Source organism: Odocoileus virginianus, chromosome 4, assembly GCF_023699985.2.
Source record: "Odocoileus virginianus isolate 20LAN1187 ecotype Illinois chromosome 4, Ovbor_1.2, whole genome shotgun sequence".
NCBI lineage: Eukaryota > Metazoa > Chordata > Mammalia > Artiodactyla > Cervidae > Odocoileus > Odocoileus virginianus.
In genome coordinates this window covers 1,583,270-1,596,098 of record NC_069677.1, presented here as the reverse complement: position 1 = coordinate 1,596,098, position 12,829 = coordinate 1,583,270, and the positions used below count along the sequence as shown (strand labels likewise).

General features: G+C 38.6%; 1 protein-coding gene across 15 annotated transcripts in view; it reads left to right on the top strand.

Moving 5' to 3' along the window:
* The window catches only part of CCDC191 (coiled-coil domain containing 191), a 115,597-nt gene that overhangs the window by 44,367 nt on the left and 58,401 nt on the right, over positions 1–12,829 (top strand). For all 15 annotated transcript variants that reach the window (XM_070465946.1, XM_070465953.1, XM_020879671.2 and 12 more), the window contains 2 exons: positions 1,092–1,282; positions 8,930–9,176. In XM_070465946.1, coding sequence (XP_070322047.1) covers positions 1,092–1,282; positions 8,930–9,176 — 438 coding nt within the window. The remainder of the gene's footprint in view (positions 1–1,091; positions 1,283–8,929; positions 9,177–12,829) is intronic.

The window sequence follows — 12,829 nt, the reverse complement described above, 5'->3', positions numbered from 1 at the left end:
CAGTTCTCCAGTATTCTTACCTGGAGAACTCCATGAACAGAGGAGCCTGGCAGGCTACAGTCCATGGCATCACAGAATCAGACCTGACTGAGCAACTGAGCATGCACATGTGGTGTACTCTCGGATCTTCCAGGTCCTCCTCTGGAGGCTCACAGTCCTGTGAAGACTGGTATCAGGTGACTATAATATAGTATGAGGACTGCTTTGACTGAAGAAAGCATAGGTTGCCCTGGCAACCCAGGGGAAGAGTACTTACATGTGGGGAGAGTGATTGGTAATAGGAGGGCTTCCTGAGAGAGGTGACCCCTGAAGTCATCAGGCAAAGAGAGAGCATAAAAGGACAGAGAGATTAATATGACCGTAAGTGGGAAAGTGTAAAAACAGTGTGGTTGGTATAAGGCCAAGAACTAAAAGTAATTTGATGGAGTGGGAGCATAAAATGTGAAAGTAGAAGATGTAGGTCTTAGCCTGGGACCATAAGTACTCCTCTGGGGACATCCTTAGGGTCAGTAGACCTTGTCTGATTTGTTGTCAGATACATGTAGTGGAAGATTGCAAGCAGCCTGGGTATCTAGTTTCTCTTGGAGTGCTCACCAAAATCCCGACATGGTCAGTGGTAGCTCAGCTGAAGCCATTTTTAGCTGTCTTGTTCTGAGGCACCAGAAACTGCATTCCATGCTATGGGATCTCCTGTGTTCATTTGTGTAGGATATCAGTGGTGTTCCCAGTTGGCATTTAAGCCCCAAGACAGTGTGGCACAGGAGATCTGTTGGAAGCATACCTTTCAAGTCTCCCAAATAGGCCTCTTAACTTAGATCTTAGTTGTGACAGCTACTCCAGCTCTACGTAGGACTGGTGCCTTACAATGAGAGTTAAATATTTTAGTAATAGCTTAAGTCATGAGGCTGATAGTGCCTTAGCTGCAAGACTTGAATGTTTCTCATCATTATTGGCATAAAGCAATTGTCTGTTCCCCTTCCATCAAGTTCCTAGATTTGTTAGAAAAAGTGTGAGGGGGATATCTGAGGAGAGGCTTCCCATCAGTAGATATTAGAAACCCTAGCACTGATTTTCCAATGTTTCCATTGCAGTGTCAAAAACGGTATTTCTCTGCCTGGCACAAGCTGATTCTTGATCATAGGATTAAGCTGGGAAAAGCTGGGACCCTGTCCGACTGGAAGTTGCAACTGAAGGTCCTGCGGGCCTGGAGAGACTACACGAGATCCCAGAAGTTGGGGCGGGAGACTCAAGCCATAGAAAATTACCTTAGAGAAGAAAACAGGTACTATTATTTGTATTAATACCATGAATTATATGCCATGAAAATGTATATGCAGGACATATATCTATGTTTCTATGTTTATGTAAGACATCTTTTCTCCTGAAGAACCCAAAAATAAGCTCTAAAAATGCTGTTCACTGTAATCATCTCATTTACATTTAAAATATATCACTGTTTTTCTCTGTTATATCCCAAACTGGGAAATTTTAACTGAACATTATAAGCAAAAAAATTTGGATTAAAATATACGAATGTACATGCTTTTCTTTTTTTAAAGGAAGCTAGTATTATGCTTTTTCCCTTGTCCTTTGACATAGTAGCATTGTACCCTGGACCATCTTACAATTTAGGAGACAGATTTTAGCTTATGTGCTAGTAATTTTCATTGATAGAAATCACTGTTCTCACATAGAATGTTAATTACGGACATAGGGAACGAATATCCACTTGGGAGGGCAAACGTGCAAGAATGATTTCTCCCACTTCCCCACACCTTATTTAGAGGTTTTTGACACCTTTATATCAGTTCCCTCTTAGACTTGTGAATGACACCGAATTTGTCCACAAAGAAAACTTTCTTTTGCTCTATCAACTTTAAATATATTTTCTTCTTTTGATTTCCAAGCTCAACTTTGCATTCTTAAACCAAAATCATAGATGTGGAAAGAACCATTTGTTTATTGGTGAGGAAAGCTGGAGGGAGCCATTCATGGTCTTAGGTTTAATCACTTCTCAATCAGTGATTCTGTTGTTCATTCTGGGTGGAAAATTGGATGAATGGTTTGTGAAAGCATCATCATGTATTGATAGAAGGGAGTATCATTGCTGGAGTTGTGCATCCCCGTGACAGCATCAGGCCTTGGGGTGGGTATGTAGGAGCCTGACACATGCCCTTGTCCTCTAAGAACTCAGTTTTGTGGGGAAGATGAAATCTAGAAATAATACAGGTGTGGACTAGCATTATATACTTTGTAATGTATCTCCTTTGGCTGTTGAGAACCTACTAGAGGGAAGTAATTGAGGAGGCTCCTACAGAATATCAGGAAGGGCTTTATCAAGAAGATGGGTCTTAAGTTGGATTCTGCATGCAGTTAGTGGGATGTTCCTAGGTAGAAGTAGAGAGTGAGATGATGGCATGAAATGTGGCTGGAAATCATCAAGTATGTGGTTGTCAAGTTCATCAACCTGTGAAAGGCCTTAAATGGTAAGTCAAGGAGTTTAGGCATTCTTTGGTAAATAAAGGTGAATTCCTGAAGGTTTTTAAGCAGGATGGTGACTTAGACAATTTTCCTTTCCTACAGTATGCTGAGGGAATATCTTCAGTATGGGGGAGGAGCATTTTAAAATTAACTTCTAAATTTTGAGGACCCAGTGATTGACCAAAGAATTGGGTAGATTTGTTGGATAAAAAAGGGAAGGAAATTAGAGGTGTTGCAAAGGGGAAACATCCTGAGTGAGGGCATAACAGGAGTGGAAACTAAGATGTTAAAGTTCAGAGTGGTCTATGAAATTTACATGCCAGAAGAAACCTCTAGAAGACAAATCTGAAGAACTTGAGATTCCATTCCAATTAAGCTATTTAAATATAAAAGCACTAAATGGACATTTCATAATAGCATTATGTGCCAATTTTTTTTAAAGATCTTAGAACTCCTTGTCTCATATCTGTGAATTATTTTCAAGTGTCTATTTTTATTTATTTTTTTTCAAGTGTCTATTTTTAAATGCTCAAAATGGATACTGCATTTTTTTTAACTGTCAGAGTTTGAAAATATTTAACTTATAATATATATATATATATATATATATATATATTTTTTTTTTTTTTTTTTACTATAAACTTTTAGAGCAAGAAACTCTTAGAGTAGGAAGATACTTCAAGGAGTATCTGATCCAGCCCCTCATTTTACAGATTACAAAAGTAAGGCACAGAAAGGATGAACAATTCTGTCAAGGTCATAAAGCTTCAAGTAGCCCATCCAAGACTAGAGCCTGGTCCTTTTGATGCTGAGTCAGATGCTTTTTCCTATACTATGCTGCTTCTACCTAAAGAAAATCTAGGTGATGGCTCCCTCAGTCATGTTTTTCAGGTATATTGCTGTTGACTCTAGATGGTTGTAGATGTGAAACAAGAGCAGTAATTAACAAATAACAAGTCAAGCTAGAAACACAGAAAAGGAGCCACACTGTCCTTCATGTTGCTTTCCTACAAATCCCTGGCTCTCTGCATGTTGTTCTTCATTCTAGAGATTGTTTTGGGAAATTTTTGGGTGATTTTGTGCAAAGAAGGTTGGGATATTAGAGGTGAAGAAAAAAGCTCAAAGGTAACTACTACAAGCAGAAACCAAGACGTGTCAGTGGGACTAAGGGTGTCAGGAGAGCCAGGATCCCCTTTGCCGTGCTCATCAGAGCTTCTCCCAGTTTCTCTGTGAACACTAAACACATAATTGATGAATAATAGGTGAGTCAATGGATGAATGAAGAACTTGGTTGCTTCCTCTTTTGTAATTTAACTCCATACATTTTCAAGCATTTTTTTCCTAAATAGTGAGATCAAAGGATAGAGCTCATTTATTGTACATGGGTTACTTATTATAGAAATTAAACTCTTACCAGATTGACAGGACATCATTGGTTCTTCAGCCCATTCACCTGGACATGAAAATCATGTGTTGTATCTGTTTCTCAGATGTCAACTGTGTCCTTAGGCTCCAGCTCTTGAATCCACATTTGTTTTTGCCACTTGGGCTTTCCTCTTACTGGCCTGTCCCCCTTGCTGGGCCCAGCATTTGGGGCTTCTTTCTCTGCCTTCTTTCCTTTCTGTTCTTCCCACTTTCTCTCTGGAGCAACAACAAATCCATCTCTTCTCATTCCTGATTTAGCCACCTTCTTTTCTTACTGAGCCTGTGCTCAGAGTCTCACTCATCCATGTATTTCTCCTGAAAGATACACCTTTTTCTAAAGGTTTATTTTCTGAATTTTCTTAGAAATTCCCTAATAGGAATTTTTGTCTATCTTTTTTCTTTTAAAAGTAGTTTTGGTGTATATAGAATGTCAGTACAATATTGTAATACAATTGGAACATTGACAGATATTCCCAAACTCTTAACTAGTGATTTAGTCACTCAGGTAATACAACGAAATGGTGGCTCACAATGCTAAGTTAGACCCTTGGCCGTGATGGTATTGGACTTAATTTCTTTAGCATATTCACTTTTGAAAGTTGGCTCCAGATCTTCTATTCCTCCTCTCCACCATATTCCTTCCATTTACAGCCAGCCCAGACACACGGAAGAAGCAGGGCTTGTTTTCAACATCTTCTCCCCACCCTTCCTGAGCCTACCTTCCTGACTCCTCAGTTCTTTCCTGGGAAGCATCTCTGTCCTTCCCTTACTAATCTCCACAGTATCCTCAACCCTGCCTTCTCTTGAACAGGTGCTTTGGGCCTTTCCTGGACCAGGCTTTCACTTCTTCCCTGTGTCCCTCTAGCCCCTCTGTACTCCTCAATTTGATGTTATCCCTCCTAGGAATCTTACACTTTAATAGGCAGTGTCTGGAAACAGTGCCCAAAATGTCAGTGATGGGGATTGAGGAGTACAGTGGCAGGCCCTTTGTCGTCCTTCAAACCATGACATTTATTCATTCACTCATTCATTTGTTCTGTCTGCTAGCATGTATTCATTCACTTGGTCAGCTTTACTGATGCTTACTGTATACTAGACTTTTTCTTAAGTAGAGGAACTAAAAAGAGCATTGAACATTCTTGCCTTTTAGGAGTTTTCAATCTAAGTGGGGAAGTTAAAAATTTACCCAAATGCTAAAAATAATTGCAACAGAAGGCACGATAAGATAAAAAAAACTTAGGAGTGACATAGACTTGGCTATCATCCATTACAATCCCCCAAGCAGCTTTTTAAAAATAAGAACTCTTGGGTCCCATCTATTGAGAGAGATCATGACTAAGTAGAAGAGAGCATTTTTCAGTTTAGGGGAAAACTGATAAGCCAGTACATGCTCAACTTGTGTGGGAACAGGCTGGGGTGAACCCGCCAGGCTAGCTAGGGGTGGGGAGGCAGAACTGACAAGAGACTGTCAGGTATTCCCCATTTCTGACACTCCTGATTTCACATTCTATAGGGCAATCTGGAGAAGGAAACGGCAACCCACTCCAGTATTCTTGCCTGGAGAATCCCAGGGATGGGGGAGCCTGGTGGGCTTCCATCTATGGGGTCGCACAGAGACATGACTGAAGCGACCTAGCAGCAGCAGCAGCAGCAGTAGCATAGGGCAGTCATTTATGAAGCATCTCTGTTAATCATGGCCCATTGCCCTTCCCTCCATGCTCATCTCAGTATCCATTTGAGAGACTAGAAATTGTGTAGCATCCGAAGCTGGTAAAGTTCCTAGTATGTCTGCCAGAGAGGCAGGAGGACCAGCCAGACTTGCCCTGGCTGGCTCACTTTAAATCTCTTTAAAGCAGAACTGTGTTATCTTCCATGTTTTCCCTGGAGGGGGCTACCTGATGCATTTCGGAATGCATTAGCTCATGTATTCCTATTCCTGCTGAACCCGCTCATCCCAAATGTAGCTGTTTGCATCATTGCTATTTTTGTGTTCTGCATCAGATTTCAGCACTCTTTATCGGATCACTAGCATATGGTTATTTATTTATCATCTCTTACTTCCTTTTAAAAAATTCAAGACACTCACTTTTTAGATATCTAATAGTCTTGTCCTTAGATAGTGCTATTACCTTACACATGCATTTGTTCTATATTTTCAGGTTCTTTTTAAAATTTAATTACATCTTTAAAAACAGACTCCTGTGCAATGGGCAGTATAGGGCTTGTTGTTGTTAGAGTGATACCAGTTTTGAAGAGGAATCTGAGACACTTTCAGTTGCAACTTTTAGTTGCAAAGTTCAGCAACTTTCAGTTGCTTGCCCAGGGTCCCCTATCTAGTTAGTGTTCTTCTGACTACTGTGTTTTAGATCAACAGCTATGTAGCATTTGAGGTGTTGATTCTGAGCAGCCTGGTTCATATTTAAATTTCTATTTGGACCTATTACATTTTATATACTTAGTTCTTTAGAGACAGCCTTTCTTTGCATTTGTTATATAATTATAATGATCAATTTATATACTCTTGTCAGAAATTCCCTGATTTCACCTTGGAAACATATTGGGACAGGATCCATAAAGGACTTCTTCATTTTATGTGTATTTGAGAACTGTGGAACCATTTCTTTGGGTTAGCATGCCCAAGTAAATCACATCTGACTGAGCTTTTAAGAAATTTAAGTGATTTTTCAGTTTCAGAAATATTTATGCCTTTAGTATCATCATTTTAAAAGTATAAAAATGGACTTCAGCAGAAGTGTCACTCTGCTGAAGGAAACCACAAGGGAGCAAAAGCAGAACCAGCCTTGTCTCTGGACCCCTAGCTTCTGTGTTCCTACCATTCCTACAAACCCAAGTACATCCTCAAATCCCTGCATTATCACTATAGGGAAAGCTCTAAACACTGTAATAAACATGCATTTTCAACCCCCCCCTTTTTTTTAACTCTTTAGTCTTTTGTTATATTTCCAGAAGTATTTTTCTCTTTGCCTTTTCATACTATCCAAATGACCCCTCTCCTTGACAGTCAAGAGTCCAGTGCAGCTTTTAGCTGTTTATGCTATAAAAACATGAAATTAACATATCAGGTAAACTTCAAACTTCTCCTTCATGCCCAGATTGATGTAAATCAAATTTTACATTAATTAGACAGAGCACATACGTCTTCTAGTCTGTGGAAATTTATGATTTCCACTCACTTGAGTAAAATGCCATAGGGTGTTTTGTTTGTTTTATTATTTAGACATTGAAATTTTTTGAGCTTTGTTCTTACCTGCATTGCTACCCAATTTGTTAGTCTTTTTTTTTTTTTAATTTTTATTTCAAGGTCATTCAGTCTCAGATCCTTTCTTTTTTTCTATCAAAGTAAAATATTATATATAAATGTTTATTACCTTATTGTATTTTTACTATAAAAACCATCAGTCAATCACCAAGTATTTTTTATCTATCATTGCATTAGAAAGAAACAATTATATATAATGAAATATGCTGTTGGCAGAATTGCTGTTAGCATTTATCCTAAATTCTATTATTTCAATCAACACTACTCTCACTAATTGGTTATTTCACCCAACTCCTCTGACATATGTTAAATTCTGTGACTCTCAAGTAGTCTTTCAAACTAAGGGTTTTAACTCATTAATGGTTCCTAAAATCCGCTTCTAGACAAGTTATGTTTTTTAAAAAATAGAATAGATTAGAAAAGAAACATTAGAGTATCTCTGGTAGTAAGGGTAAATATCCTTTGAGGAAACTTTTGTTTCAATTATATATACTTTGTTTCATACACACATAAGCTTATATTGAAATCATGGTGTAACACATTTTTCTTAGTGTAGGTGTCAATCATAAAAGGTTTAAAAGTCACTTTAAGCATTTAAGAACTGTAGAAATGTTCTTCTGACTCATTTGCTTAAAACATTAAGACTTTTTTTATGACCCCAAAAAGTCCATGAGGAGGGTTAAGTGTTATATATGTTTAACAGAAGTGGATATGCCAATAATGTTGTAGAGAACTTATTCAAGTCAACTTTACAAGGTAAAATTAAGTAGGTATCTAAACAATATTAGATTTTAAATCTCAAAATGGACCCTGGTTGTGACATAAGTTCCAAGCTCTATAGCTCCCTTCTTCGGAGACAATAATCATCCACTTATAGACTGATCTCAGAGACCTCTATGCTTGAATTGTCACCTGACTATCACCAAAATGTCTCCAAATTGAGAGCCCCTTTGGAGGGAAATGTAGCTGGCATTTCCCAACTCCACTCAGTCATGTCCCCTAACATCATGAAGTTTTCAGAAATCAAAAGGAGCTAGCTCTTCCTTAGGAAGAGAGTGAACCAGACCCTCTACTAGACTGTGAGTGAGCTCGGTGGGAGCAAGTGCCTTGTGTATTCCCTTCATATACTTCTAGTGTTAACAAGTGTCTGCACAAGGGAGTCCTTCATTCATGCAGTTTATGGCTTTGGTAAACGAGTCCTTCTCTTCAGAGATCCTTTCCCTGACCAAGTCCTTCCCCAAGGTCCACCCTTATAAGTTCATGTTGATTTTTATGTCTTATACTTAACTAAATATTGACAATTCACTTGTTAAGTTTCATCCCTTTCTCTTTCTCCCAAACCTGTCTTCCTTAGATTTGCAAGTATAGTTGAATATCTCCCTCATGCATTCATTTTTTTTTAAAGTAGTTACCCGAATACCTATTCTTTCTGCTCCTTCCCCTCCAGAAGCTCTCAGAAACTATGTTATGGTAATAAAAAAATTTAGTAAGTCTTTGTGGTGTGACAGAATGGAACAGTCCCTCTTTCTTCTGAGGCAGTGCCTTGAGGTGCCAGTGCCTTCTTTGAGCACAACCTTTGCACTGGGGAATTTTATAAAATGACTCCTTTGAGCTTATATAAAAGAACAAACTGGAGCTATGATGTAGCATTTCTAGAACTCCTTTGGACTTGTATTTTATTTATATGATCAACTAAAAAGCAGTAAATGGCTTCCTTTTTAATGGAAGTGCTTTGTTGCTTAGAAAACAACAACTGGCCGCTGAGTATAACCGGAAACAAGTTCTCCAACACCATTTTACAGAATGGCAGCGTTGGCATCGTATAGAGATCCGAAAGAGAGAACTGGCCATAACAAAGGAGGAAACCAGGAAGAAAATGAATGAGCTGCTGGAGGCAGCATCACTAGGGAAACTCAGTGCAAACATGTCATCAAGCATCAGTCTGCTTGAGGAGGCAACAGCTATGGAGGATCCACCTAGAAATGGAGAGGTAAGATATTTTCCCTTTGCTTAGTCTTCCTGCTTATTACATACTGGGATTTAGCTTTGTCTTTGTATAGCCTGGACTATTCAGTTGGTAAGGAGTCCACCTGCATTGCAGGAGACCCTAGTTCAATTCCTAGGTCAGGAAGTTCCTCTGGAGAAGGGATAGGCTACCCACTCCAGGATTCTTGGGCTTTCCTGGTAGCTCAGTGGTAAAGTCTCTGCCTGTAGTGTGGGAGACTAGGTTCAATCCCTGGGTTGGTAAGATCCCCTGGAGGAGGGCATGGCAACTCACTCCTGTATTTTTGCCTGGAGAATCCCTATGGACAGAGGAGCCTGGCGGGCTACAGTCCATGGGGTTGCAAAGAGTTGGACACGACTGAGTGACTAAACACAGCACAGCACAGCCTGGACTATGTTTGCTGTTGTTAGATTTCCTGGCCTGGGCCATCTAAAAGATGAGAGCTGCTGCAGTGCACAAAAGTTGCCTTTCAGTCAGTGTTGACTTTCTTGAAATGAGTCTTCTTTTATAATCACATATAAACTTTGGAATAGTTGAAGTTTGGTAGAGATGTAATATAGACAGGGAATTTAAAACAACTAAGAGAAAGATTCCATCCAAGAACAGATGTATAAAGCATTGTTTAGAATTATTGAACCTCTTATTTGATTGTCAAACATTTCTTTTGTAAATGAGCTTGTGATTTATAAGAGGGGAATGTTTAGCTTTAATTTTCCTAATAAGAATTCATATGTATTAATGTAGCAATTGGCAGGAGAAAACGACAAAAAGGAAAAAGAATGTATATACAAAACAGAAACGGATTCACAGAGGAAAAGTAAAAAATAGGAAAAAAAAAATAGGCAATAATTCCATCATTTAGAGATAACCACTTGCCAAGTGGCGCTAGTGGTAAAAAACCTGCCTACCATTGTGTGAGATGCAGGAGACACAGGTTTGATCCCTGGGTCAGGAATCCCCTGGAGGAGGAATTGGCAACCCACTCCAATATTCTTCCCTGAAAAATTCCGTGGACAGAGGAGCCTGGCAGGCTACAATCCATGGGGTCATAAAGAATCAGACATGACTAAGAATGCAACACACCGATAACATGTTGAAGTATATAGCCTGGTCTTTTCTCTATTCAAGAATATGCAGATTTTCCTCTTTAATGCTATTTAGCTTTTAAATTTTCTTCAGTCAAGTCATTGAGGATATCTAATTTGCCATAATACAGGAAAAGGAAGGCCTAGTTGATGTACAGTATTTTATTAGTGTCAGGTATATAACACAAGATTCAGTTATATGTACATATTTTTCAGATTATTTTCCATTATAGGTTACTGTAAGATAATTGCATATAGTTCCTTGTGCCCTTGTTGATATCTCTTTTATACATAGTAGTTTGTATTCATTAATCCCCTACTCCTAATTTATCTCTTCCCTTCCCCTTTCCTCTTTGGTAACCATAAGTTTGTTTTCTTTGTCTATGAATCTGTTTCTGTTTTGTGTATACATTCATTTGTATTGTTTTTTAGACTCTATACATAAATGATATCACATAATATTTGTCTTTCTCTGTCTGACTTCAGTTAGTATGATATTATCTAGGTCCATGTTGCTGCAAATTGCAATATTTCATTCTTATTTATGGCTGAGTAATCTTCTGCTGGTCCTGTCACCTCATGGGAAATAGATGGGGAGACAGTGGAAACAGTGTCAGACTTTATTTTGGGGGGCTCCAAAATCACTGCAGATGATGATTGCAGCCATGAAATTAAAAGTCACTTACTCCTTGGAAGGAAAGTTATGACCAACCTAGATAGCATATTAAAAAACAGAGACATTACTTTGCCAACAAAGGTCTATCTGGTCAAGGCTATGGTTTTTCCGGTGGTCATGTATGGATGTGACAGTTGGACTGTGAAGAAAGCTGAGTGCCAAAAAATTGATGCTTTTGAACTGTGGTGTTGGAGAAGACTCTTGAGAGTCCCTTGGAGTGCAAGGAGATCCAATCAGTCCATCCTGAAGGAGATAAGTCCTGGGTGTTCATTGGAAGGAATGATGGTGAAGCTGAAACTCCAATACTTTGGCCACCTCATGCGAAGAGTTGACTCATTGGAAAAGACCCTGATGCTTGGAGGGATTGGGGGCAGGCGGAGAAGGGGACGACAGAGGATGAGATGGCTGGATGGCATCACCAACTCAAGGGGCATGAGTTTGAGTAAACTCCGGGTGTTTGTGATGGACAGGGAGGCCTGGCGAGCTGCAATTCATGGGGTCGCAAAGAGTCGGACATGACTGAGTGACTAAACTGAACTGAACTGAACTGAATCTTCTGCTGTATTTATATACATCACATCTTCTTAAACCAATTGTCTGTTGATGGGCACTTGAGTTGTTTCCACGTCTTGGCAATTGTAAATAGCATTGCTATGTTAATTTTTTAAGGAAACTCTGTACTGTTTTCTACAGTGGATGCACCAGTTTACATTCCCACCAATAGTGTATGAGGATTCCCTTTTCTTCACACTCTTCAGCATTTATTATTTGTGGACTTTTTGATGATGGCCACTTTGACCAGTATGAGGTGATACCTCATTGTGGCTTTGATTTGCATTTCTCTGATAATTAGTGATGTTGAGCATCTTTCATGTGCCTGTTGGTTGTCTGTATGTCGTCTTTGGAAAAATGTCTGTTTAAGTCTTTTGCCAACTTTTTATTGGGTTGTTCGCTTTTTTGATATTGAGGTATATGCACTGTTGTATATTTTGGATATTAACCCCTTGTCAGTTGCATTGTTTGCAAATATTTTCTTCCATTTAGTAGACTGTCTTTTTGTTTTGTTGATGTTTTCTTTTGCTGTGTAAAAAGCTTTTTAGTTTGAGTAGGATCAATTTTGCTTTTATTTCTTTTGTTTTGGGAGCCCGATCTAAGATAATGCAGCTATGATTTATGTCCAATTTGCCTATGTTTCATCTGGAATTTTATGATGTCATGTCTTATATTTATGTCTTTAAACCATTTTGAGTTTATTTTTATATGTGGTGTGAAAAAATATTCTAATTTCACTGACTTACATGAGACTGTCCAGCTTTCCCAATACCACTTGCTGAAGAGACTTTTCTCCTTTGTATACTCTTATCTCCTTGGTTAGAGATTAATCTGCTCTAGGTGTGTTAAGTTTATTTCTGAGCTCTATATTCTGTTGCATTGTCCTGTATGTCTGTCTGTTTTTGTGCTGGTACCATGCTGTTTTGATTACTGTAGCTTTGTAGTGTAGTCTGAAGTCTGGAAGGGCTGTGCCTTCAACTTGATCCTTTTTCCTCAAGACTGCTTTGGCAATTCTGGTTCTTTCATGATTCCATATAAATTTTAGGGTTATTTGTTATAGTTCTGTGGAAAATGTCATGAATATTTTGATAGGGATTGCATTTAATCTGTAGATTGCTTTGGGTAGCATGGCCATTTTAATAATATTAATTCTTCCAATTCCAGAGCATGGGATATCTTCCTGTTTTTTTGAATCATCTTCAGTTTCTTTTATCAGTATTTTGTAGTTTTCAGCATATAGTTTTCAGGCCTTTCACTTCCTTGGTTAAGCTTATTTCTTGGTCTCTTTTTTATGCAGTTTTATTTATTTATTCATGTGTTACTGA